Here is a 27,264-nt window from a genome sequence, read left to right as displayed (position 1 = left end):
GGTAAAACATTCAAAGGGGAAATTCATCCTGATATTGATTTGGTTTAATGAAAGCAGAAAATTGGGAGAAACAAATTGGTGAAAGTTTGATTAATATCTGATTAAAAATAAGATACACATTTTTTAAGTTGTCTTCAGAGAAACACAAATTGGCAACACTGTGACATATTTCGCGAGCTTAATCTCCAATTTGCTCTGTACAGATACCTTCATAAACTGTCATTTTCTTAGCTAGTGATGAACACAAACTGGCAACACTGTGACGTATTTTGCGAGCTTCTATCCAATTTGCTCTGTACAGATAACTTCATAAACTGTCATTTTCTTAGCTAGTGATGACAAAATATCACTATTTTGAGCAAAACTACTTCATTGTTATGACTTATCTCTTCATAACTTCCAAAGCCCTCCATTCCTCACCTTCACATGTAAGACAGCATTCACCCTGAATAGGTCGGGAACAGTCAATCTCAGGACAGCTTACATTACTGCATCTTACATTACCATCCTGTAAAAACAAAATAATTGTGAATGTTACTGTGTCTTACATTTGCATCCTGTAATACAAAAAAGAAATTTGAATGTCACTGCATCTTCCATTTCCATCCTGCAAAAAGAACAGCTTGCTGCAATACCTTTTAGAACACATATTATGACAGTTTTATTTCCCATCCTGGAAAAAGAATAATTCTTGAGAGCACACCTTACATGTATATTATCATCCTCCATAAATATGGCTCACATTACTGCACTTTCACTTACATTGTCATCCTAAAAACATATCAAATCACAACAAATATTACAGCCCACAATAATAATTTGTTTTGTGTTTGAATATATTTGTAAATGTAATATTTCTATGTGCTTTAATATAAAAATGATGATTTGATCGCTTTCACTTTCTGAAATAAATGGGTCTACATATATTTCAAATGTACCATGAGATGACAAAACAAAAACAAAAACATTATCTGTTTGGAAAAAAAGGGTAATAACTAATTTATGTACTCTAACATAGAATGAACACCCTTCTGGCTCCAAAACAGATGATCTGGGGCCCGTTTCACAAAACCTGTCATCAGTGACAAATGACAGTATTGTTATAAGCTACTGAAATCCTTGCTTCTGATTGGTTATCAGCAGATATGTCACTGGTTTTTGTCATTTGTCATTGAAAAAAGAGCTTTGTGAAACGGGACCCTGATCTTAAGCTCACCTGGCAAATACAAGTCGTGCATTGTTGATTCATAGGAGAGAAATAAAGATGATTCCTGATAATGTTGCCTTCATAGAGACAATCTGAAACAAAAGGCAAAAGAAACATTTTTTTTAATATTAAGCTTTCAAGAATAATTAAATATCACAGACATGTACATGACTGTATTTCATATGAAAGCGGATTGTTTCATGAAGATTATGATTCATCTGTTAACATTAGTGATGCTATAAATCAATTACTCACACTCCTGGTTGGAGGTCATGGATTTTTGTTCAATCGCTTGTCAAACCTTCACCACCCAAAGCGTAATATATTAACAACTGTAAACATTCCTAATATTAACAATAATATTCTGGGTTGATATCACGCTTAATACCTGTACGATGTCTTAAAGTACTTTAGAGATCTATTATTACCAATGTAATCTCATTCAGGCTTGCCAGCACCCATTTAAACATGTTCTCCATGGCATTCATCAATTGCTGCTAGGTCGGACAAACTTGTTGGCTTGTCCTACCTAACAACGCGAAATATATGCAATTCACATTCTGACTATTGAAATACAGTAATTTGTAAAAGGTGAATTATATAATTGTTAACATGCCACTTAACAAAGATTTATATGCATTAAATTTGGTTACATTACGAAAATGGTCTATTCACATACCTGTGCATTCATGGCAGCATTCTGTTTGGTGAGGTGCAGGGTAGTCGCACTGTATGTCACACATTTCTCTCATGCATTTCACTTGACCATCGGTACAGTTGCAGTGGTCACAGGGGTCAAACGGCGATGTCCAGTTGGTAGAATGGACATACTCGATCCCCTGATACGTGCACTGCTGGAATTCTAAAACAAAAGAAGAAAACTGTAATGTGATGACCTCACTGGCAGGTATGATAAACATGGTACAAAATGAAAAAGTTCCACCACAAGTATCAACTTAACCCTTACTGTACTGGGGGGGGGGGGGGCCTGGGAGGCCCCCCCCCCTCGACATTTTCGGAGATTGCGCCGCAACCGCTTGAAATTTTGAATTGTCGTTTCATGACTTTTTTCCCTCAAGTCTTACGCACGTTTTGATACCATTTTCGTCGCAATCGGATATACCTGTGAGGTGTTACATAACAATTAGTATGCGCATGTCATCAAAAATATGCTATAATTGCATATATTCATGTACAAGCAGAAATGTGAATACAGGTTTAGATGTATTCCTTCCTAAGTGGGTGATATGAATTGATATCGAATTGCTTTTATATGTTTCTCAAAGTAACTTGATGTATTCCAGAACAAAAGAATACATAAGAAATAAAAACAATAGATATAATAAGAAATAAAAAAACAATAAAATACATAAGAAAATAAATATTTAAAAATCGCATCAAATTTGCATAAATTATCATTATTAATTACATCCAAATAAATATTTTGTGTTAGAAAAGAAGTTTCATATGAATAATGAGTTTCAACGTTCAAAAAGTGAAGTTTGACACGTTTTCTGTAAAATGCATAAAATTAGCATTTTGCATAATTAATTAGGCTATAACGACAAAAATTTGCATATTCGCAAAAAACTAATTACACCATCTTGTTCGTTACCTAAATATCTACAAACATGCAAATTTTCGTGTTCATCGGACATCCGACGGCCGAGATCATAGGGGGGGGGCCTCCCAGGCCCCCCCCCCAGTCAGGAGGTGCTCAAAATAGCCCAGTACAGTAAGGGTTAATACAAATTGCATTTTAACTAGCAACATCTACGCAAAAAAGGGATATTTATTCAAACACCCAGGGTAATCTATCATGCTTCAGCACTAGTTCCTGTACTTGGCGTAATTTTCCTCATCATACACTGAAAATGTCATATGGCACTGTACTTCTTAGTCCTTAAGTATATATGATGGTGTGACCATAGTTCACCGGTGACCTTAATTGGCGGGCAGATCCATTTCTCAAAAATTCAGTAAGATTTCAAAATCTGATATCACCAATTACAAATTACTTATTTGTACATGAAATCACATACTCTAGTGCTTTCTGACATTTGGTTTTTACAAAATTTTGTTCCAAAATATTTTTTCAAATCACTAAGGCGAGGCGTCAAAAATATTGATACGAGCAGGCTGCCGCCTCACGTATTGGCGCATCGAGGCTGCAATTACGGCCGAAGCCTGGCTGGGGCAATTATTTTTCACTTATTAGCCAGGCGGCTTGCGCCAGGCTGGGATCTAAAGCTCGGTTTCCATTCAAAAGGCGGATGCCATTTCCTACCGCCAGCGGTAGCCGGCTGAGCTAAATTAAAAAATGCAGCCAGGACGCACAAGTGCAGTTAGCTGCCGCTGGCTGGTATATTTATTTTTGACGCCTCGCCTAAATTTCTCTCAATCTAATCATCACACTGCAAACTCCATTGACCCGCTGATTACTGAATTCCTTCATTCCCATAGGCTTTATATAGGGGCCACTCGGTTCCAATAGGCAATGGGTTTATCCTACTTACTCGGTGTTGGGCAGTCGGTGCAGGTGGTGACACCCAGATCACAGGAGCATTCTGTGCACCCATCCACCGTCCATGTGGTGCCCGATGGATACAGATGGTTCTCATACACACAACCTGCACAAAGGTTATTATGAGAAACAAACACCGTTACTGGTACATTCGGTAAAGAGGGGGTACAATAATGGTAATAAATCATGTGTGCATATATATGGTTAACTACTAAATCATTCATACTCCTTGTAAACTTGATGCTTTTTGTAAATTTTGTTGCTCAAGAATGAAAGGTGAACTGGTTGAAATATGGCCTTTATTGAATACTTTTAGATGTAAGCTCTAACATGTCACAGTCTCACGAAACATAAATTGGGACAAATCCATTTGCTATATATTTTAGAAAATTGCAAAGCTTGTTAAGAGTATGAATAGTTTAGCGGGTTGTCAGTTTCAATGTGGACAAGACCATATTTCGCTGACACCAGATTAAATGCCATTAATATGTGTACAAGTCTGCACATAGCGAACATGTCGGCCTATCAAGAAATAGCCTCTTGGAGAGTTTTGGGGTGAGGTAAAAGTGAGGGGGATGCAAGGCATTACATATTAAAGACATGTTGGTCATAGAACTGAAAGCTAGTCCTGGAGGTTGACAACACCTTTTATTGTATAAACACCCGAATGGTGTTGGATTTCCTATGACAGCCCACTCCTATGCGACTTTAAGAGTAGGCTTTAGAAAATTAGACATTAGAAAACTAACCTGAGGGTCCAACACAAGTGTTGCCATCAGCCTCTAAGATGAATCCCTCAAAACAAGCACACAGGTACGACCCTATGGTGTTCAGACAACGCTGCTCACAGTCGTGTTCACCTTCACATTCATCAATGTCTGAAAAGAATCAAGATTAAAATAGTGAGAACACAAGCCTCATATTATGCACACAGGTACGACCCTATGGTGTTTCGACAACGCTGCTCACAGTTGTGTTCACCATCACATTCATCAATGTCTACAAAGAATCAGGATTAAAATAGTGAGAACACAAGTCTCTTGAGGCTACACTTACTTGTAGATGTAACTCACAGACTTTGGGATAATTCAACAATTTTAATGGAATAATTCTGTTCCAACTTTAAACCATAGAGTAATGCTATTTTTTCCACAAAAAAAACCTTTGAAAAAATGTAATAAAACGTAAAAGTTCCCTGAATGGAGGACATTGAAAACAGAACCCAAAAAGTGTAACTCAAAAATTGTGCATTTAAAAATTCATGTGATTACTGTTCAAAAACTTAAGAGTTACAGAAGGGAATGAAAACCAGGGGCCATATTGTGATTTATATGTAATCTTTTATGTAAGGGAAAGTAATGATAATTGTGATAACAGAGCGAATTTGCAGGAATTAACACTTATTTTTAAGTGACTTAACATCTATCAGATGTCTCTTGAATGTATTGAAATGCAGCCGGCTTTGCACAGACTTTAACTAATGTCTTGACCTAAATTTTATCTGAGTTGACAATGAAAACCGCTTTACTAACATAAACAACATTATTTTTAGAATACTTATCAAGGCCCTATCTTATAAGGTTGTAACTGATTATGATACATTTTGATTGATATCAATCAACCGAAACTAATTATAAGTCTGGGTCCTTAACTTAAGAACTCTTATACCAACTGTCACTTCCATTGGGTTACAAAAATAATCACAATTAAAATAGTGAAGTGAACATGAACAACGTTTCTTACCAACACATCTCCTGTCTGGCCTGAGCCGATAACCAGGAGCACAAGAACAGTAGAAACTTCCTATGGTGTTGAAGCACTCATGTTTGCAGATAGTAGGGTTGATTTCACACTCGTTGATATCTTCAAAATCAAATCAGTTGTAAAAGAGTCAGTTCGAATCTTTGATGGTACTGAATATTGCTAAAGGAAGAAATTCAATTATTTTGTTAGACCAACACCTAATTGTACAATTAAGAAGGCCTACAGTTTCAGGGAAATAAATACCAGTTTTTAAGAAACCTGAAAGTTCCTAGATTTTGTATTCAAATGGGTTCTTAAAACATCTTATATTTGGACTGGGCTGTTCTATTGAATAGTTTGGAAGCATAGATACAAATCTATACTACAAACAATAAATTGCATGATCGGTTCTCTTTCAATAAATTTTTAGTATCTATCAACAGATATCATGTCAAGATTATCAGTTAAATCTGCATTGTGAAAGATAATTGAAATTGCTTAAACCTGAACCATTTTACTGGTATACAAATCTTTGCAATCATGCTTTCCAATGAAAACGTGATGCATAAAGCATTCAGAAACCCAAGTCATTACACCAGTCTCTTGTACTACATGTTTCTTGCAATCAATTGAAGGAAATCATATTTAGATGAATTTCCTTCTATTTCTGGGGATCAAAAACGTAATCTAAGATTAGTGTATCATACCTTCATTGCAGGTATTACCAGTGAAGCCAACTGGACAGCGGCAATACCCAAGTACACAGACAGCGTTGTTCTCACACATGGGGTCACAGGTCATCTCTGTGAAATGAAAGGTATAGAACACAAAATTAAAAAGATTAAAAGAGCATCTGACATTTACTATAGAGGAAATAATATCCTTCTTAATAACCGATTGGCAATATTTTGATTAAAATTATTTGAAGAACGGTATACCGGTACTCTTTTAAAGGGAGGGTATTCTTCTGACAGTCCTTTAGATTTACATGTACTGCCATCTGCTGCTATAAATGTCCCGCTGTGCCCATCACCCATCATCTCTATTCCCATAACCTTCACCCGTCATCAACACCATCACTACTATCATCACCATTATCACAACTACCAATACATGTACCATCATTACACTCACCACAACATGCATCATTCCCTACCGTCATCATACAGAGGACACAGACACAGTCCTTGGAAACAAGTAGTTCACAAGGTTTGTAGGGATCAGTGAAATAATCATAATCAATACTTCAATCATCATCATCACCACAATCACCATCATCATGACCTTCACAATCACCACCACCACAAACAGCATTCCCTACCGTCATCACACAGGGGACACAGACATAGTCATTGGATACAAGTAGTTCACAAGGTTTGTAGGGATCAGTGAAATAATCATAATCAATACTTCAATCATCATCATCACCACAATCACCATGACCTTCACAATCACCACCACCACAAGCATCATTCCCTACCGTCATCATACAGAGGACACAGACACAGTCCTTGGAAACAAGTAGTTCACAAGGTTTGTAGGGATCAGTGAAATAATCATAATCAATACTTCAATCATCATCACCACAATCACCATCATCATCAAAATCACCACTACCACAAACAGCATTCCCTACCATCATCATACAGAGGACACAGACACAGTCATTGGATACATGTGGTTCAAAAGGTTTGTAGGGATCAGTGAAATAATCATGATCAATACTTTCAATCACCATCATCACCCTCACAAACATTCCCTACCATCATCATACCAATAGTGTACAGAAGTTGCGGCGTCATAAAAAATCAACAAAAAAATTTCCAATTGTTGAAAACCAATTGACTGAGATATGACTATCCAAATGAATTCATTTCAATAGGAAATCACTGCTCTGCTCTGGTTCATAACAATACGAACCAGAGCAAAATAGCAGTGTTTTTATAATGAAATATAACATTATTTTGTATTCTCTTACGGAAGATGAAGTTCAAATCTGGAAACTCTAAAAATATTTGTTAAATGACGTCACACTTGACCACTCTTGAGTCCCATTCTCTCTTTAATACATTACCTTCTGAACACGTATCTCCTCTGTATCCCAGAGGACAGAGACACAGTCCTTGGACACACGTGGCTCCATTCTCACATGCAGGTTCACAAGGTATGTATGTATCAGTGAAATCTATCACAGAAAAAATACATCATCATAACAAAACTCAAGGAAAAATATAATATTTACATGGTTTTCTATTATCCTACACATTTGTTTTCATTTTTAAAATACTTATTGTTATGTTGAATATCCCCCAATGTTTCATGCAAAGATTTTTACTGATGTCATGAGGTACAGAAAATCATGTAATATCCAAGACATCTAATGCTTGCCTGAGTGGCAGCAAATCGACCACAAGGCCATCACTGGTCCCTGGCATATTAACTATGAACTGGAAAGAAATACCTGAGCTCTAATATAATAATAATAATGATATTATGTTTTTTACATAGCACTCAAAAGATCGATCCAACAATGTGCCTAAGCGCTTTACAGATATATTATTGACTCGTACATGGATATTATTATATGATGAAAAGACCAAAACTTAGATTCATCAATCATTTATTGATTATCAATATGTCTACACAAAGTTTAAATATAATGCTCACAAACTAAAAATATTACTCATTAACAATGACTGATTCGCTATACTAAAAAATTTAACTTTGTATCGTAATACTGATCCCAACACACAACAATATATCCATGTGTAATGTATCCTGATTATTGTGCATGCATGTATTACATTATCCATTCACTTACTTGATAGTTCACAGAATTCGCCATAGAAATCTTCAGCACACACGCACACTCCATTCTGGCAGTGCCCACCATTGAGGCAGGGGAAGTTACACAATATAGCTGCAGAGGGACAAAAGAATGAACAAAATTTAAAAACTAGACAATGATACATTATAATGCTTATGCAGAAAGACAGCGATAAATATTGGAAAAGGTTAAAGCTGATGTGCAGTTTTAGTATTAAGCACTTAAACAATTTTTGGTCAGATTTCTTTAATTTTAGATTATAGATAGAAAGATAATGATGTAATTCAACTCTGCTGTGGGCTTTAATCCTCCTTCAGTGATATATTAAGAAGAGGTAGAAACAAAATCAAATTGCCTCCTTGAAGGGAAATTATAACTACAGCAACCTGCACTACGACACCTATAAGCACTTTGTGTATACACTACAGTCTACACACATGCTGTTGTACATCTGTGGCAGTTCAGCCAGTGGCTGCAACAAAATGACATATGACACCATATGAATGAGAAATATATTAATTTTTTCAAATATCTTACGGAGTATCATCAAGGCAATGGTTCTGGACAGCGGCCCGGCTGTACAAGAATAATTTCCAACGTCCTGTACTTGGAAGTCGTTGATCACCAGCTCGATGTTCTGATCGTCAATCACCCTGACATGCTTGTGAGCAGTACCCCCTACAGGAAAGATAAGTAGGGATTAGGGTTTACATTGGCATGCAATTAGGAGATTTAAATGAAATATGTTATCTTACTCTGGAATGTATTGTTGTTTAACTCTTGCTGGACAATGCTTTCCTTTCAAATTCATACATATTGTTGCAGGTTGATGAAAAAATGGTGTAATTTTTGTATGAAATGTTACTTGTTATATTCCTTCTAATGGACTTACTCTCTAACATTCTCAAACCACAAAGATATCTATGGTTTTTTGTGCAGGTGTCACTGTGCAACATCCTCTAACAGTGATTAACAGTAAATTCTCCCAACCATTTTTCCATGAAAAAAAGACATAAAACAGGCTATAAAAAACCTTTCAACACCAAAATGTCTGGAATGCTATATAGAGCCTATGCATTGCCTTGCGACGATTTACATTCACCTAAAATGTAATTAAATTGTAATAATATCGTTGGGGGAATTAAGGAATCAATCAGATCAGTTTTTCCCAATTTGTATCATTAATATTGGTCCGTTTTTACTAAAATTTCCAGATTATCTTTAATTGTACATCGAGCAATGAAGTCACTACCTTAGCACCACTTTCTCTCATCTTAACAATGTTAACAAGTCCCTTTAACCATGGTAAACAAATGTTTGTATTATGGACAAAACACTTGAATATTGAATCATGTGTTAATGCCCTTCTGTCGCCAAACAGACAAACTGTACTTACCATGTACAAGGGTAATGAGAGTGCGATTGGGGTGTCTATGTTTATATTCCATTTAATCTAACTTACAATGGAAAACAATTTTTATAATTAAATGGACAAAACACTTGAACATTGAGTCTTGAGTTAACGCCCTTCTGTCCCAAAACAAACCGCAAACTGTACTTACCATTTTCAAGAGTATTAATGAGAGTGCCGTTGGGGGTGAACCACCGAGGTGATTCATCCACATCCCTGCTTCTCACGTTACATGATATGGTTGTGTCCTCTCCTAAGGCTAGGACCTGGGCTTGGAACGGGGTGACCACGATCTGGGGCTGGGATCCAACTGGGTTAGGACCAAAGATAAATAATGATAATAATAATAATAATATACAGTAGGCTTGCGGGTGCACCATGAGAGAGGGAGGATTGAGGAGTCCTGAAAAGGACTCTCGGAAATCTTTCTTGAGGGTTTGTAGTCCTAAAAAGGAATGTTGGTATAGTAATAATGATAATGGTAATTATTTAGCGATCATATCCACCCTGCAAGGTGCTCAAGGTGCTCCAATATTACCCCGGCTACGCTAGGCTATTGATTTCGCTGCTCACAGCATTCAAGGAATTATTTCCTTCCGGTACCCATTTAACACCTGGGTGGAGAGTGGCAAATGTAGATTAAAGTCTTGCCAAAGGACATAAAGACAATGTATCCTATTACTAAAGGCTGGTTCATATATTAGACAGTATGCCCTAAAGTTTTTATTTTTTAACATCTAGAAGAATGGCAGGTGAAGCAGTTAATTGGGCACAACAATGATTATACGCATATTCACATATCGGTGTGTGATATGACCCAGAAATGGAAAACATGTTTTGATCGTCTCATTTCATTATGACTTGGTGAAAAAGCATGATGGTTGACTGCAACTTACGTGAATGGGGATTGAAGGCCCATTAAACATGAGGCACAAAATCACTAACCGTTTTCAACATTTGCCAGGAAACAATATATCAATTCTATTGTGCCATCCCTATTTCTTTACATGTTTTCAAAAAGACAAGCATAGAGTGTATTTATGGGCATCTACAGGGGCAATTCTTTTGCTCAGTTATGTTTAGTATAACCTAAATATTTTCTCTTGCCATTCGATACAGACTTTAAAAATGTGAAAAACTGCTTGTATTTCAAATATAAATTGATTATGAAATTAATATCCACAAACTGCATACCCTTAAAACAAAACATACAACTCTTCAAATCTTACTTTTTTGTGCATTTCTTTGCCCATTTTTGTTTCTATTGGTCATGGCAACTTGGCATGTAAGACAATTTCGTTCTTTTCTTTAAATTACTGACATAATTTTTAAAAACTGGGCATACATTTGGAGCAGCCTCTGGAAGTAAATGGGTATTTCACCAAGAAGAAGTAAAGCATGCTTTCATTGAGCAATCATCTTTTGAGTTTGAACCAGCCAAGATTCAACTCTGCTCACTACATGAAGCTCAGAAGCCAAGCATGTCATATCATACCTGCCAACCTTCCACATCAAAAATTGATAATTTTAAGGAATACAGTTAAATTCACAAACTGTTATACAGGGACCCTTTTCACAAAGCCCTTTTCCAATGACAAATGACAAAGACCAGTGACAAATCTGCTGACAACCAACAAAGCAAGGATTTTCACTAGCTTACAACAAAAACTGTCATTTGTCACTGGTGACAAGTTTTGTGAAATGGGGCCCTGATGTTTTCAGAACACATGAGGAATAATTGGTTCATAAAACCAGTTCCAAAGTTTTAAAAAGGTACAGTTCCTAGAAAAAAGGAATGGTTGGCAGCTATGTTACATGCTAAGCATGCATATTTATACTACTACGCTGGATTCCAAAGAAGGTATAAATAGCAATGAATTGATATTGAAGAAGAATGGAAGCTCTGATCTACACATACATGTAATCCCATCTAATCTGATGCTATTCAAAGCCAGCCTAATGGAGTGTGCTATTTTCTGCATATGCTGGCTTTATGGATTTTTATTCATTTTCCTTTGCAACAAAAAATGCACAAATTGTTCATGATGATCCACTAGAACCATTCCATTCTACATCATTATTAATGAAAGAAGAATGATGCACTAAAAGTAGTTAATTTAGTGACTTTTTTTTAAATATTTGAACACATTTCTGTTGAAGTGCATTGTGCCGTTCATGAATGAGAGTGTTTTTATAGAGAATGATCATTGAAGTCTCTACATTGGCAATGCAGAACATTTTTAATCTCTATTTTTAGTGTACAAATTGGCAATGTCTTGTTTAACTTTAAGAAAATATTAAGCTATGAGTAGAAAATACAAATAAATGCTGCCAATTTGAGGAGAAAAAGATGATTTATTTTGACCTGTAGAAAACTCTGAACTGCTATAGGTTATTAGCATTCATCTACATGTAGTGTATCCATGTTCATACATGTACATGCATGTAATTAATGTAGATGCATGGTAGATGCATATATCTATGAAGATTCCACTTCATTCTTAGATCTTACTGAACAATGTCAGGTTCAATCCAGGTTCAAGAGCACCAACTGGATATGATTTAAAGATGGAACAAAAAAAAACCACTGTGACATGCACTCCACTTTTTTTCGCCCGTCTTATGAAGAGTTGATATTAAAGGTAAAGACCAGTTTTGGAAATGCCCCCCTCTCAGAAAATGAAATGGTAGCTCTTATTACCAATCATGTGAAAGAATATGTTTTGATTAATACGTGATGATACAAATTTTTGACGAGAAGCCGTCTACTTATTGATATATTTGGTAAATTAGTTTATCTATTTGGACGTGATAGATATTACAAACGTGTCGCGCACATGTGCGTAGTCACATATACATCTTTCTGTGTACAGTGCTTGTAACTTTACCAAGACTGGGTCAAATTTCTTATCATTTTGATGATTCCAGTACCTTGCAGTACACACCAATATTTATATGCTAGATGATCAACCCTTTCTGATCGATTCCACAACGTTTCTTTCACAATGCAATTGCATGACCAGAACTGATCTTTATCTTCAATCACAACTATGAACATAAGGCATAGGAGACTGCAAACTGGGTGAGTTGATAGGGGAAGTAGGGGTCTGGAAGAATATCCACGAAGAGGTCTGAGTAAAATGACACTGTACATATCCTGACAAAGTTTGCCAAGAACAGTACCCCTCTTCAGCCTCTTGAATTGATACAGTATGACAAAACAATTTCCACTTTTTGCCAAACACTTGATTCAATATGATCCAGCCCACACACAGTTTAGAGAATGTTGTCAACAAAGTTGAACAGTAAAGCATTGCATTACTTAAAGTCATGTCATGTCAGAATAAGAAAAACAAAATTCATCATAATAACTTTCTTATTATTCATTAAAAAAATAATCAAAATTTCACTGACCCATTTATCTAATTTATCACTTAATATCAGAGTGGACTTCCCCTCAAAGATAATATAAGGCCTATTTGTTGAAAAATTTGTTGAAGGACAATTTATAGCCACCGACATCTTCTATTAAAGATCATGGTTATGGAATAGAAAGGCACTAAGACAGACGAAATGTAAGGATACCATACCTGCTACTTCGCAAGACGGCCCTGTGTAGCCATCTGGGCAGATACACACTCCACTGTTACAGAACCCTCCATTGATACAGCTAGGGATGCATTCAACAGCTATATGGAGGGACACAATACAGATACAAATTTATCACATTCAATGTCATCTACATAGTGTAATGGAGATCGTGTTAATAGTTTTTGCCTGCATATTGAAGAAAACAACTTTACCTATGGCTTACATTTCTTGGTTTAGACATCACATAATCAATATTAATTTAGTTTCACTATAAATGTTATTTCTCATCAATTTCCCCTGATAATAAAATCATATGATCATATATTCCTTTTGCGATACATTGATTCTGTATATGACGTTTTTAGTTTGAACAGGCTACTAGACTCATAAAATCATTAGTGTCAAAATTATTGGACTAACACTTACGTCTAATCTCACAGAATTCTCCCAGGTATCCAGCCAAACAGTAGCATGTTCCATTGATACAGGTCCCTCCATGCTGGCACAGCTCTGGACAATCACGCTCTGAAAGAATATCATTCAAAGATCAAATTAATCATGTATTCTGTCATTTCATTTATTTTATAATCCCACATTTCCGTTTTAAATCCCATCTGTACTAGTTTGGCCAGGAGGTATTAGACCTCCCTGCCTGGTCACTGGCAGGAAGGTATCTCATCAAATCACCTCTCAATTAACATAAGCAAAAGGGGACAATGGGGACCAATGGGTACCGCATAGGCATTGTTGGCTATATAGAGGGCGCAAGTAGCTACAAGACGTGCAGTACTGCTTTAAAACACATGCAAATAAAAAACAATGTATATTAAAAAATACAAAGGAATACATACAAATAAAAACAAGTAATCAACAAAGGGGGAAATAAGATGATAACCTGTTTGAAGAGTAGGGAAAACAAAAGCAAAGTTGCTTGACAGGATTTATCCTGAAAACAATAATATTCTGTCATTCATTCATTCATGCCATCCTTTTAACTGACCAACCAGAGAATCAAATAATTGTTCAATCCTAGTTATTCTTGTGCATATCTTTAAAAGAGTTTACCGGTAGGTTGATTGCAACTTCATATTTTTGTAGGTTTTTGACTGAATGGAGGTGTTGCGTTCAATCGGGATTAATAACAACTCATTTTTAGACAGAGCCTTGGTCTATTTAAATTAAAAAGTTTATCTACAACTGAATTTCTCATCCACTCTGTCAGGGCTACCAACAGATACATCTATTGTTATGTGATATTAATACTAAAGTCCTTTATATTTGACTTGCACCCAAGAAAATGCATAAAGCATTAAAGGGGGGAATAAGAATATTTGATTTCATCTCCGATAACAATATGATACAATTCATCAAGAGAGAAATAAGATGATACAAATAAAAGTAAGGATGAAATGAACTTACTTCTGAACTGACAGGCAAGCCCATCAAACCCTGGCTGACATAAACAAATTCCATTCATACAACGAGCATTGTTCTGACAGGGAACACGACATTGACGTTCTGAAGAAGAAAAAAAAACAGTATGAAGAAGGAAATCAATGGACTACTTTCAAAAATACAAAAAGCAAATGATTATAAATTCTGTTCAAATTACTAGCCGTTTGGTATTTGAGCTACTGATGTGTTCAGGTTATTTTACGGCATTGGCACATACAAGACGCAAAAACATCATTTTTTTGAAAATAATCTATGTTCCTAACATGTTCAGTAATAAACATTGGCTTTTTACATGTACTCAGGTTATTTACATACTGTGTATATTTTCTGATAAGGAAAAACATGTAAGAGCATAATAATAATAAATGTTTCTTATTAGGCGCTTTTACATAATACTGATAAACAACAAATTATATTTGGAACAATAACATAGTAATTTATCAGTTACAAAGAATTATAAAGATAAGGATATGGTAATAGCAATGGCATCAGACATGTTTGTCACCTGCCAAAAAGGTGTTAATTAAATGTAACACAGAGTTAACACCTCTTTGACTCACAGCAGCAACATGAACATGACTTATTAGAATGGGAAGAGTTGGGCTTATAGTTTCTTTTTTCAACAACTTCTTGTCTCTATACTAGCCTACTAGGTATTATATTGTGCTTTATCTTACCATTATTGAACGATATGAAGTGCATTTCAACTCTTGTAAGCACTACCATGTGTACTGACCATATTAGCTTTGAATCACTCCTGTATCAAAATCACAACTACCAATCAGACTCAGTACTCAAATTGAGTTTGATGGACACCTCTCACTGAAGCTCATCAATGAATCAGCACACTTTGTTTCAGTTCTTGTCTGGAAGAAGTCTCTCACAGGACCCTCTTAACATCATCACACATGCACACAAACAACTTAAAGGTAATCTCATTTTTCAGTAATGATGCTGCATTTTAATAATATAATAATAATGTCAGGCTTATATAGCATATAATATTTTGCTTTACAAATATCAAAAGAACTAACTTTATCTTAAGAGATTGAATCCCTTTTTTAAAGCCCCACTGCACTACTTTAAGCTACTTCCGCCCTCGATAAAGCAAATAATACTTAATCGGTGCACGTTGGTCCTCCATGATTCCCTTTTTCTTATGTTAATTGATAGCTGATTTGATTTGATAACCACCTGTCAGTGACCTTGCAGGGAGGTCTAATCCCCCTTGCCAAACTAGTGCAGAGAGGCTTTAAAGGTAATCTCATGTTCCAGTAATAATGCTGGATTTTAATAACAATAATAATAAAGTCAGGCTTATATAGGGCACAATATGTTGCTATCTATATGCACTTTATTCCAAATAGCAAAAGAACTAACTTATATCTTAAAAGATTGAATCCCTTTTTAAGAGATTCAGTCACTTGAAGGATTACAAGTTGTTGCAATATTGCTTTTTTGTGTGTGATACTAATTGTTTTCGTTCCAGAAATCAGAACAGCCTTTAACTGTATCTTTCAAGTACAAACAAATCTTATGGGAAAACTACACAGTCATCTGTTTATCCTGATGAGTTCAACTAATCTGATTTTTCGATGGCTAGGTTCACAAGACAGTCCAGTGACTTCAAGTTTAGTTAGTGGTGTAAAACTTCAAGATTATCTTATATTACATGTGGATCAGGATGCATTCATGGCTTTGGAAACTTGTATTCCACTCAAAGCTTTTACATCATGAGTGATTTTAGTTAATAAGAAAACTACAAGCAGGTCCTCAATCAAAGTTATGTTGCATGCAAACAAATTTAACTTCTGAGGTGTTTCCTACTGGTATTTACAATGACTACTTGCCCCCATGCAGTTTCAAACTCCAAGTAATCACCAGCTTGGCCTGGAGAACATGTGTCATTGCTTAAAGGCCGTCTGTACTTATTTGGCTAGGAATTAGACCACCAATGGTGGTCACTGACAGGTGGCTATCAACTCAGATCACAATTAACATAAGAAAAAGAGGATCATGGGGGACCAATGGTCACCGATTATGCATTGTTTTCTATATAGAAGGAGCAAGTAGCTACAAGTAGTACAGTAGGGCTTTAAAATGTTTAAAGTTTCACACACTTAAAGAGAAGGTTGAGTTCTGGGAAGAGGTGAAAATAATTTGTGAGCATTACTCATTCTTATTACGCAAGTGTGGAAGAACATCAGTTAAGACATGTTCCCTGAAAAGCATGGCTCTTCAAATGCCTTCATATTCTAAATATGCATGTAACATCATAAAAATCGGGGGGCCGGCTTTTTACGCCACGTGTTCGTGTAGTCCCATATACATCTGTCTGTGCAAGTGTTTGTATCTTTACCAAGACTTGGCCAAATTTCTTATCATTTTGATGATTCCAGAACCTTGCAATACACACAAATTCTTATATGCTAGATGATCAACCTTTTCTGGTCGGATCCACACTGTTTCTTTCACAATGCAATCGCATGACCAGAACTCAACTTCATTGTAAGTTCAAAACTTAAACCGTGCCATGTGAACACAGCTTATGAAACATTAAACTTTCGTTATAAGCTGATGCACGACATGAAGAAAGCTTAATTTGAAGTTGATAGATGCAATAACTATATTTCATGACTCATCTGCTCAAGTCTAAACTCTTTGCTATTTTGACATACCCTTGGATTACTCATGTCAAACAGGAATTTTACAAACATTTCCAAATCTTTTTCTTCAGTTTTGTGGTTAAAAGTTAATATGATTTGGAGAGAGTACAAACTGAAACACCTGCTAAAACGATGAATTCCATGATGCTTAGAATTTGAATTGAGTGAATCATCACCAAACAAAAAGGTAAGAACATTTTCAAATGGATTGTGTAAAACAGAGATTTCAACCCTCACAAACACTTCATTTCTTTCCTTCCATTTAATATAGAAACAAACACAAAACAATACCTACTTGCCAAAAATATCAATGTCAAGAATGTAAAAATCTCAAATCATGGTGGTGCTTAAAAAAGAAAACAAGACTGCAAAATAGGCTGAAAAAGACTGGTGCTCATTCGGTTAGATTGGCTATTCTGTTCCATGTTTTACAAAGAGAAAGCCTAGCTTTAACTTCAGTTTTTTGTGTAATCTTATCACCATATAAACTACCTAGGAAACACCGGAGTGTGAGACTAAGACCCCGTTCTCACTCACTTCGTTGGAGCGCTCTGGAGCGCTCTAAACTAAGACCCGCTCCTCAGGAGCGGTTCTTAGGTGAGTGAGAACGCTCAAAGTGGTCCAGGAAACGGACTTCTGGACCGCTCCAGAAGTCCACCTTCCGAGGTGGTCTTGAGGAGCGGGTCTTATTAAGAGCGCTCCAGAGCGCTCTAACGTGCAATGTGAACGGGAAGCGTACTTTGAACGGAAGTGACGTTCCGCGCGATGAGCGATCGGGCAGGCACTACACATATACATGTATACGGGACGCGTCGCGAACGGGACATCAGGTGACATAGGGTTTGGATTCCGCGCGCGAAAAAATTGACCCGCCTACCTGAGCTGCCATAGCAACAAGACCACTTTGACTCGTGGAGCGGTTTGAGCCATAAAAACTGCTCGGAGTGTGAACGCTCGCAAACCGTTCCTCAAGACCCGTTCCTCTGGAGCGGTCTGGAGCGGTCTAACTAAGACCACTTTCAAAGTGAGTGAGAACGGGGTCTTATTAAATTGATAATATTTGGTTACTGTAAAAATGCAGCTAATATCTATTATCATTACAGCTACAATCTTGAACAGCTGGTTTGAGGGACTGCACCATACATCATGATTGATAGCAGATAATCATAAAGATGGAGCATCATATCTGTAGTACAGCAGGGAGGGAGTTAGGGGGTGTTAGCCCTCCGTTCAGGATTCTTAGTGGAAGTGCTATGAAATGTAACACTAAATAAACCTGTCTCACTTCGATGTCTCTGTCTTTCAGAGGTGCAGAGATCCAGGATGAATTTCACTAGATTGCATGTCTCTTCCCATATTCAAGTATATCTCCCACTGTCAGTGTCACTCTCTTTTTCCCTCTCTCTCTCTCTCTCTCTCTATTTCGCTTCTCTCTATCTAAAAGTCTCAATTTTTTTTTATCTTACCCTCTTCTCTTTCTTTCTCTCTCTCTCCCCTCTATCTGATCTAGAAGTCTCTTTCCCAATTTTTTCTTCTCTCTCTCTTTTCCACGTTTCCCTTAGTTTCTCTCTCCACTTCTCTCTCTCTCTCTCTCTCTCTGTCCCTCCTCTCATCACCCTTCTGTCTCATCGTGTCTCTCCTCTCTGTTCTCCCCTCTCCCTCTCTCTTCTTTATGTATCTCCTCTCCTCTCCCCTGTTTCCTCTTGTTTCTCCTCTCATCCTCTGCCTCCCTCTCCCCCTACTCTCCCTCTTTCTCACTCTCTTTCCTATTTCCTCTCACTTGCATTTGACATCTCCCTCTCTTCTCCTTTTTAATACTCCTCCATCCCTCATCACGACTAGGACCTCTATATTGCTTGTGACACAGTCCACCCACACTGGCTCTACCTTGTCTAAAACAGAGGAAATTAATCTCTCTCTCTCTCTCCTCTCTCTCTGTATCTCCTCTCCTCTCCTCTCTCCTCCTTCATAATACTCCTCCATCCCTCACCACGACTAGGACCTCTATATTGATTGTGACACAGTCCACCCACACTGGCTCTATATTGTCTAAAACAGAGGAAATTAATCCTAACATCATGTCTGGTAAAGATCCAAAATAATTATATCTTCATTCCACATTTCATAGTAAGCTAGTTAGAGACGCTTTGTAAAAATAGAAAAAATAAAATAGGAAAGAGCATAACTTGCAATCTACATTGAAAATTGACAATGCAAGCCATTGACTACTGAATTATGATTTGCTATAGGCTTAATTCAGGGAAAACCCAGAACCCACAGGAAATGGGTTAATGTATCTTTGTATTTGTCCAATACAGGAGCCATCTAGTTCCAGTAAAACAAATAGGTTGTCTTTTTTCCTTCTTCTTTACTATTTTCTTCTTATATTTTCCAATTTTTCTTGTTGTTAATCTTCTCCATAATATTCTTGAATCTTGTCAAAACATTTCTGTCTTCCTTTTCTCATCCATTTAAACCTATTCTTCTCATTTCTCCTACTCCTTCTTTTCGCTTCCTTCCCCTAAATTTTCTTGGTAATTTCTCTTTCCACTATTCTCTTCTTCTTCTTGATGTTCATTCTACCATTTTTGTGTGTGCATGATTGAAAATAAATCATTTCATATTAGAGTTGACATAATCAACCTCCCACAGACTGAACTTCACATCCTGCAATAAAAACACACTTCAAACACTAGCGAGAATTAACAAAAACAATATTTAACTCTAAAAACTGTTGAAGCTAAGTTTAAAGTGGTATCTTAGCCACTCGGCCTCATTCACATTTACAGTTTGATGGTCAGACAAAAATCAATAACCCTACTAATACTAAATCAACATAGACCCTAGGCGTACACAGTTGATAGGATACACAAGCAAACACACACAACCAACATACACTGTACTATGCAGCAGAACTAACCAATCAGCATTCAGCAAGAGCAGATGTGTTCAGTAGCCAATCACTGTTGTGTGCAGGACAAAACTTTTTGGTCCTACAACCAATCAGAAAAGAATGTCTGTGTGCACATGCACACACAGCTATAAGATGGACCTTATACACGATAGAATCAATCACCTTCGCACAGAGAGATTTGTCATAGGTGTATGCTTGTAACCAGGATACACACGGAGAGTGTACTGAACAAAATATCCACTTTAGATATGTCTACTTTGAGGGTATATATATATATGTCTAAGTTTTCATTATTATTATTCTATAAACATGCCTCTCTTCAGTCTCTTCATCATCATAACATTTTATATATTTTTTATTAGAGATCAGTTACATTCATAACTATTTTGTTATATTCTCTTTATCTGTATGCTTTTAAATTCCATGTATCCAAGCCTCCAAACAGCCTCCTTCCTCTCTCTCTCTTTCTATCTCTTTTTGACTCTCTATTTCTCCATCTCCTCCCTTGACAAGTTGTTTTCATGTACCTATTCTTGTCATGTCAACTATATTTTTAGGAAGTTACATTTTTGTATGGTTTTCTACAAAAATGCATATTTGTTTCTTTATCTCTACAATCTAGTGTAATACAAATACATTCTCTCTATCACTCACACTATTTATTTATCTTGCCCTCTTCAATGCTTGATCTCTCTCTCTCCCTCTCTCTCACACTCTCGTTCTTTCTCTCTCTGTCTCTCTCACTCATTCAATTCAAATCTGTCTCCCTCCGTCCTCTCTCAATCCTTCCCTCTCTCTCTCTCGACCCTTCCCTCCTTTCTCAATCATTCCTTCCCTCTCCCTCCCCTTCTCTCGATTCTTCCCTCTTTCTCCATCACTCCTCTCTCAATCCTTTTCTCTCTCTCTTTCCTTTCCCCTCCCTCTCTCTCTCCTTCCCTCCTCTCTCAATCCTTCCCTCTTTCTCCATCCCTCCATTCTCTCTCAATCCTTCCCTCTTTCTCCATCCCTCCTTTCTAAATCCTTCCCTCTCTCTACATCTCTCCTTTCTTGATCCTTCGCTCTCTCTCTCTCTCTTGATCCTTCCCTCCTTTCTAAATCCTTCCGTCTCTCTCTCTCTCTCTCTCTCCCTCCCTCCTCCTCTCCCAAACCTTCCTTCTCTCCCCGCCCCTCCACTCTTGATCCTTCCCTACCTCTCACTCTTTCTTCCTTTATACACTCCAACCCCGACCCACTACCCACCCACTATCCCCCGAGACTCACCTAGTCTGAGCTGACAGAACACACCGCCGATTCCAGCAGGACATATACACAGTCCTCGGTCGCACGTCCCTCCGTTCAGGCAGCCTGGCTCGCACGTATCTATAGGGAGGAAAACAATTCATATCCTGTATTAGCAACGATATAAAGCGACTCTGTATGAACTCTTGTATCATCGGATCAACTCTACTCTATAGTGAAGAAAGAAAAGACTGGATTTAAAGGATTTTTTTTTTCGAGAAGCAATGATATATCTGTACTTCATTAGTATCTGAGAATGGAGGAATGTCTAGGTTAATTTCACACATATTCTTCTTCAGGTTTTTCAGTTTCACCTAAAAGAGGAAAGCAATACATATCCTGTATTAGCAACGATAGAAAGCCACTGCACATGAACTCTAGGATCAACTCTACTTTACAGTGTAGAAAGAAAAGAATGGATGTACAGCAACCCTTTTTTGAGAAGCAATGATATCTGTACTTCATTAGTATCTGGGAATGGACAAATGCCGAGGTTGATTTCACACTTATTATTCTTCAGGTTTTTTACAGGTTCACCTAAAAGAGGAAAGCATTTCATAGAAAGCGACTTCGTATGAACTCTTGTATCATTGGATCAACTCTACTCTACAGTGTAGAAAGAAAAGACTGGATTTACAGGAACTTTTTTTTTGAGAAGCAATGATATCTGTACTTCATTAGTATCTGGGAATGGAGGAATGCCGAGGTTAATTTCACACATATTCTTCTTCAGGTTTTTCACAGTTTCACCTAAAAGAGGAAAGCAATTCATATCCAGTATTAGCAATGATAGAAAGCCACTCCATATGAACTCTTGTATCGTGGGAACAACTCCACTCTACAGTGTACAAAGAAAAGGCTGGATGAGGAACTTTATTTGGAGAACCAATGATATCTACTTCATTAGTATCTAAGAATGAAGGAATGTTGAGGTCGATTTCACACATATTCTTCTTCAGGTTTTTAACAGCTTCACCTCAAAGAAGAAAGCAATACATATACTGTATTAGCAATGATAAAAAAGCAACTCCGCCTGAGCTCTTCTTACTCTTAATACTTTCCAAAAAGGAAAATTATGTACTCTTACAAGAAAGTACTGTAGGATATCATAATGTGTGTGTTTAATTAATATCTTGTAATGGCGGAGGAGGACCAAAGTTGATTTCATGCAAATTTGTCTTCAGCATTTTCGCAAATTGATCTAAAAGAGAAAAACCGTTCTTTTCCTGTATTAGCAACGATAAAAAGTGACTTCACTTGAACTTTTGTGTGGGCTTTCACAGATTATTATGGACTGAACTCTTCAATGTTTTACAACGGAGAGAGAGGATGTATAAGAAATCATTGTGAGACGCTGTCAAGTGTTATTGAACAATATCCTGAATGTATCACCGGGCTCATTTTTAAGATTTATATCTCAAAGTGGAGAACAACTAAATTTCATTTCATGCACATTTTCTTCAGGTTTGACACAGCCTGTTCTCAATGAAGCTCAGAGGAGGCAATCTAAACATTCAACAGAAATGCTTAGACTCTAATTAACACTACATTTTTGACTGACATTTGAACAAAGTTTCTGTGCTTGAAAAACATCTCTTATACCAGTTTTGAATACACTGATTTATCTGAAGTGGACAACCGGCTATATGTCTTTAACAAGAATAAAATGTGTGAAAAACTGTTTCCACCAGCATATCAATCCATCAGCTGAATGACTTCATCATAGAGGTGAGTAATGTTGCTTCCATGCATAATAAAATGTTAATAATAAACAAGTTCTGAGATTTTTTTTATGAAAAACATGTTTTAGTGGCACTATATTTCATTTTTTAAGGATCGCTTTGTTGGGAAGGAGTAATAGAAAGATAAAATGTTTCATAGAAATGACAGTTTATTATGAATATATTTTATCTACAAAAAATTAACATAACCCAAGTATGTTAACTGCCCCTCCAAGAATTATTATTATGAAAAATTGTTTTTCTTTGGTTTGAAAGTGAGATCAAAATTTTAAAAAGCAATAACAACAAAACTTCTGTCATTATTTTTATGTCAGCTTGAAAATACATCATAGTGCAAATGCCACCATAAAGAATTTCTCTACAAATACTCATCCCAAAACCTCATAAGTACACATCAAATTGATGGACTACATTAGCAAAGTGTTTACCTTGCTTCCAGATAGTTTCATTCTCAATGACCAGTACTTATTCTCCTTAAACGTCATATTATCCTTAAAAATGATGTTGTACTGTAAAGGGTAATTGTCTGAATATGGGGACATTTCCATCCAACTAGGTGACCGAAACCGATAAAATGCAAATAGTATATAAACCTGGGGAATGTTTCGCAAAGACTAAGATCGACTTCAAGTTGGACATAACTATGGCAGGCCATTCATGCCAGTGGTTGCTCTCACCATTATGATCTTTAAATAATACATTTTTCCTTCAATAATGAACTATCAACAAATGTAAATTCTATAGATTTGTGATCATGGTCCCTTGAGAGACCGAGGCCAGTACATGCTGAGAGAAAACAGTGGCATGAACAGCCTGCCATAGTTAAGTCCAACTTAAAGTTGATCTTAGTCTTTATGAAACACTCCCCATATCTCAAAACTAAGGTTCACCTGGCCAGTTCATGCTGAGGTTATATATTCCCCCGGCAGAGCAGACATCAACCGCAATCAATAAGATCAGGAATGAGCTAATTAACAAGTCAGGATTATGACTTTATCCTTGTCTGAACCTCAGGACATGACTACTCAAAATCATGTAAGCTCCTAATTACCAATAAAGGCTCACTCACATATGACAAAGTAGATTTCAGCAGTTTATTTTAACAAACACATGTTAAAGTGGAATGGGTTAAAGGTGCACCAATTACCAGTAACGTTTTGTATAGTATGTTAGTAGTTTCATGTCATTATACTATGTTCCAAATATGAGCTTGTTGTTGTTGTTGTTGTTTGGTATTATCAGCGTTTCATTCTTTTTTAGAATATTTACGCCTTTCACTTTATTTCTTTTTTTCTTCTATTTTTTTGGTACTATTTGTAAATTCATACTCTTCAAATATTACTTATTTTGCAAGATAAAATATACTCTCATCCCAATTGACCCGTCGACTACTCTCGAATTCTCATAGGCTTAATACAGAGAACATGTGGTTCCAGTAGGCAAAGGGTTAACACAAAAGCGACTTGTGAGCGGAGTACTTGATGCACCTTAAAGGTAAAGACCAGTTATGGTCATGCGATTGCATTGTGAAAGAAACGTTGTGGAATCGATCAGTAAAGGTTGATCATCTAGCATCTAGCATCTGCAAGGTTCTGGAATCATCAAAATGATAAGAAATTTGGCCCATTCTTCGTAAAGTTACAAGCACTATACACAGAAAGATGTATATGGGACTACCCTATATCTCTCACAGACCATGAGAGAAAAAAAATTACCAAATATATGAATTAGTAGACGGTTTCCCGGCAAATTTTTTATCATCATGTATTAGTCAAAACATATTCTTTCACATGATTGGTAATGAGAGCTTCCATTTCATTTTTTGAAATTGGGGCGTTTCCAATACTGGTCTTTACCTTTAACACCCTCGCATAAAATAGGGCTAGCAATTGGAACCCAAGTCCACTTATGTTCTTCATACTCCTTATCTTTTAGCCCATAAAAAGTTTGATTTTAAAAGAATATTGAGTTTGATTTTGTACATTCCACTGTACACAAATTATTTATATTGTTACACTTCTGTTTCTTTAAAAAAAACACTGCTTCATGATTGCTGCATGCAGCTTATTTGTTGTCATCCCCACATGCCATTAATTTACACGTCAAACAAATGCTGTGGAAAATTGCATCGTGTGTGGACAAACATGAGAAGTACCAGCCTGAGCCGCTAATCATTCACACACTCTCAGGTCTAGTGAAAGCACAATCATGTCATTATTAATCATGAGGGGTGCCGAATAGTAATTAACCCCATCAAGGCCATAATAGACTTTCAATATGTAACAATCTTGAGGATTTTAATTCTCAAAGCTGCATTTTACATGAAAATTATGAGAAAATACATGTAGAGTGTGTTTCTTGCTATAAAGAACATTGTATACTAAACCTAAGCCAACCTAGGCTGGGATCTATAAAAATACGACTAAAATATTCAAGTTGTGTAAGTTTTTTAAATTAGTGAAATTTTGATTTGTCCTGATTTATGTTTCTTGAGAATGTGTCATATTTAACCTCACATCTTTAACTATTTTTTATAACATTTCCCAATAAACTGTTTCAAGATGTTTCAATATTCATGAAAACATGTTAAATCAAGACAGCTTTATGCATTATTCTTGGAAAAATAAAAATGGATCTTTCAAACTATGCATGGCAGTGAAAGGTCAAATCATAATTTAGACCCCTAGCTGTGTAAATAGGGCACATCAACATAACTGTATTTGGGGTTACTAAAAGTTCACTACAAATAACTTTTTTAAAACCTGCAGGAATGTGGAAATCGATTTAGTCTCAAAGGCGAGTTAAAACATCTTAAGACAATCTTCTTCTCGGCTCATTTTTGTTCCCTCTTAAATCTTGTAGAGCAGTTTTGTCTTTGAAACAAGTATATATTTCACAGTGTCAGCACTTTTTTGTTTCAAACACATTCATATCATTGAGTTGTTATGGCACTTCTGGAGATAAATTGCACACACTAAGTGTAAGTCGAAAAACTTTTAAAAGTAATTGAAATTAGTTGAAGATTGAAGGAGACAGGCTTAATGTGATTATCCATTAGCTAGAGTCTCATGCTTGGAGAAATTCATACGTACTATTTTTTTCAAAAATGATTATCAACAGCACGTTTTCTGTGGTCAGACAGTCACATGGTCAGACCTTCCTAAATGAAGATGTCTGATGCCCTTCCCCTGCCCCCTCTCTGTTCTTCTTTGTGCTTCCTCTGAAAGTTGATGTGTAAGTCTCTCACTCACCCTCTCTCTCCTTGGGTTTTTTCTTCATTTTGACTTATCAATATTTGCTAAATCTCTCCCTCCCTGAACAGTCTGTATCAAATATAGACCTCTCTCTTTCTCCCCCCCCCCCCCCCCCCCCTCTCTCCCTCTCTTCTCTCCCCCCCCCCTCCCGACCCCTTGTCCTCTTTCAACTATCCCTTTAATCATATCAAACACAGTTTTTCTGATCATGTCATTCATTATGACTCAATTTCTGCCACAATAATAACTTTCTTTATCTTTTCCTTACTCTTCAGCAATCGTCAATCATTTCCCTTATCCCTTATTTGCCCCCCCCCCCCTTTATTAACTGCCCCTCTGTTTTTCTTTAATCTCCTTCTCTCTCTCTCTCTCTAACTACCCTCTCTCTCTCCCTCTCTTTCTAGAGTTGGTTGCTATGTCTAGGCCATCTCCTATTTGTAATGAATCACAAACCACACTCTTTGCATTGAAGCCCTACCCTTCTCCCACAATGGTTTACCACAAATATCAAATGATGAAGATTTTTTTTTTTATGCTGTTTTTTTTCTTTATCATGTAAACAAATCCCATAAGTTAAGTTAAATATTCAGAATAGGGAGTCTATTTCCTTTAAATAGAGGTTTGTGGTGTAAACTCCCTTGTGAGAAATTAT

At 36.6% G+C, this 27,264-nt stretch overlaps 1 protein-coding gene across 1 annotated transcript in view; it reads right to left on the bottom strand.

Annotated features, from left to right (window-relative positions):
* LOC583085 overlaps positions 1-27,264 on the bottom strand; it is a 300,967-nt gene that overhangs the window by 22,134 nt on the left and 251,569 nt on the right. The window contains exons 160-174 of the mRNA XM_030978601.1: positions 21,599-21,697; positions 14,723-14,821; positions 13,730-13,828; positions 13,303-13,401; positions 9,864-10,022; positions 8,839-8,979; positions 8,296-8,394; positions 7,549-7,659; positions 6,182-6,277; positions 5,475-5,594; positions 4,481-4,609; positions 3,724-3,837; positions 1,887-2,069; positions 1,217-1,299; positions 421-508 (exon numbers count right to left, since the gene is read on the bottom strand). Coding sequence (XP_030834461.1) covers positions 421-508; positions 1,217-1,299; positions 1,887-2,069; positions 3,724-3,837; positions 4,481-4,609; positions 5,475-5,594; positions 6,182-6,277; positions 7,549-7,659; positions 8,296-8,394; positions 8,839-8,979; positions 9,864-10,022; positions 13,303-13,401; positions 13,730-13,828; positions 14,723-14,821; positions 21,599-21,697 — 1,719 coding nt within the window. The remainder of the gene's footprint in view (positions 1-420; positions 509-1,216; positions 1,300-1,886; positions 2,070-3,723; positions 3,838-4,480; positions 4,610-5,474; positions 5,595-6,181; positions 6,278-7,548; positions 7,660-8,295; positions 8,395-8,838; positions 8,980-9,863; positions 10,023-13,302; positions 13,402-13,729; positions 13,829-14,722; positions 14,822-21,598; positions 21,698-27,264) is intronic.

This window comes from Strongylocentrotus purpuratus, unplaced genomic scaffold (genome assembly GCF_000002235.5).
Source record: "Strongylocentrotus purpuratus isolate Spur 01 unplaced genomic scaffold, Spur_5.0 spur5_scaffold_1, whole genome shotgun sequence".
Taxonomy (NCBI): domain Eukaryota; kingdom Metazoa; phylum Echinodermata; class Echinoidea; order Camarodonta; family Strongylocentrotidae; genus Strongylocentrotus; species Strongylocentrotus purpuratus.
This window is presented reverse-complemented; position numbering and strand designations above follow the sequence as displayed.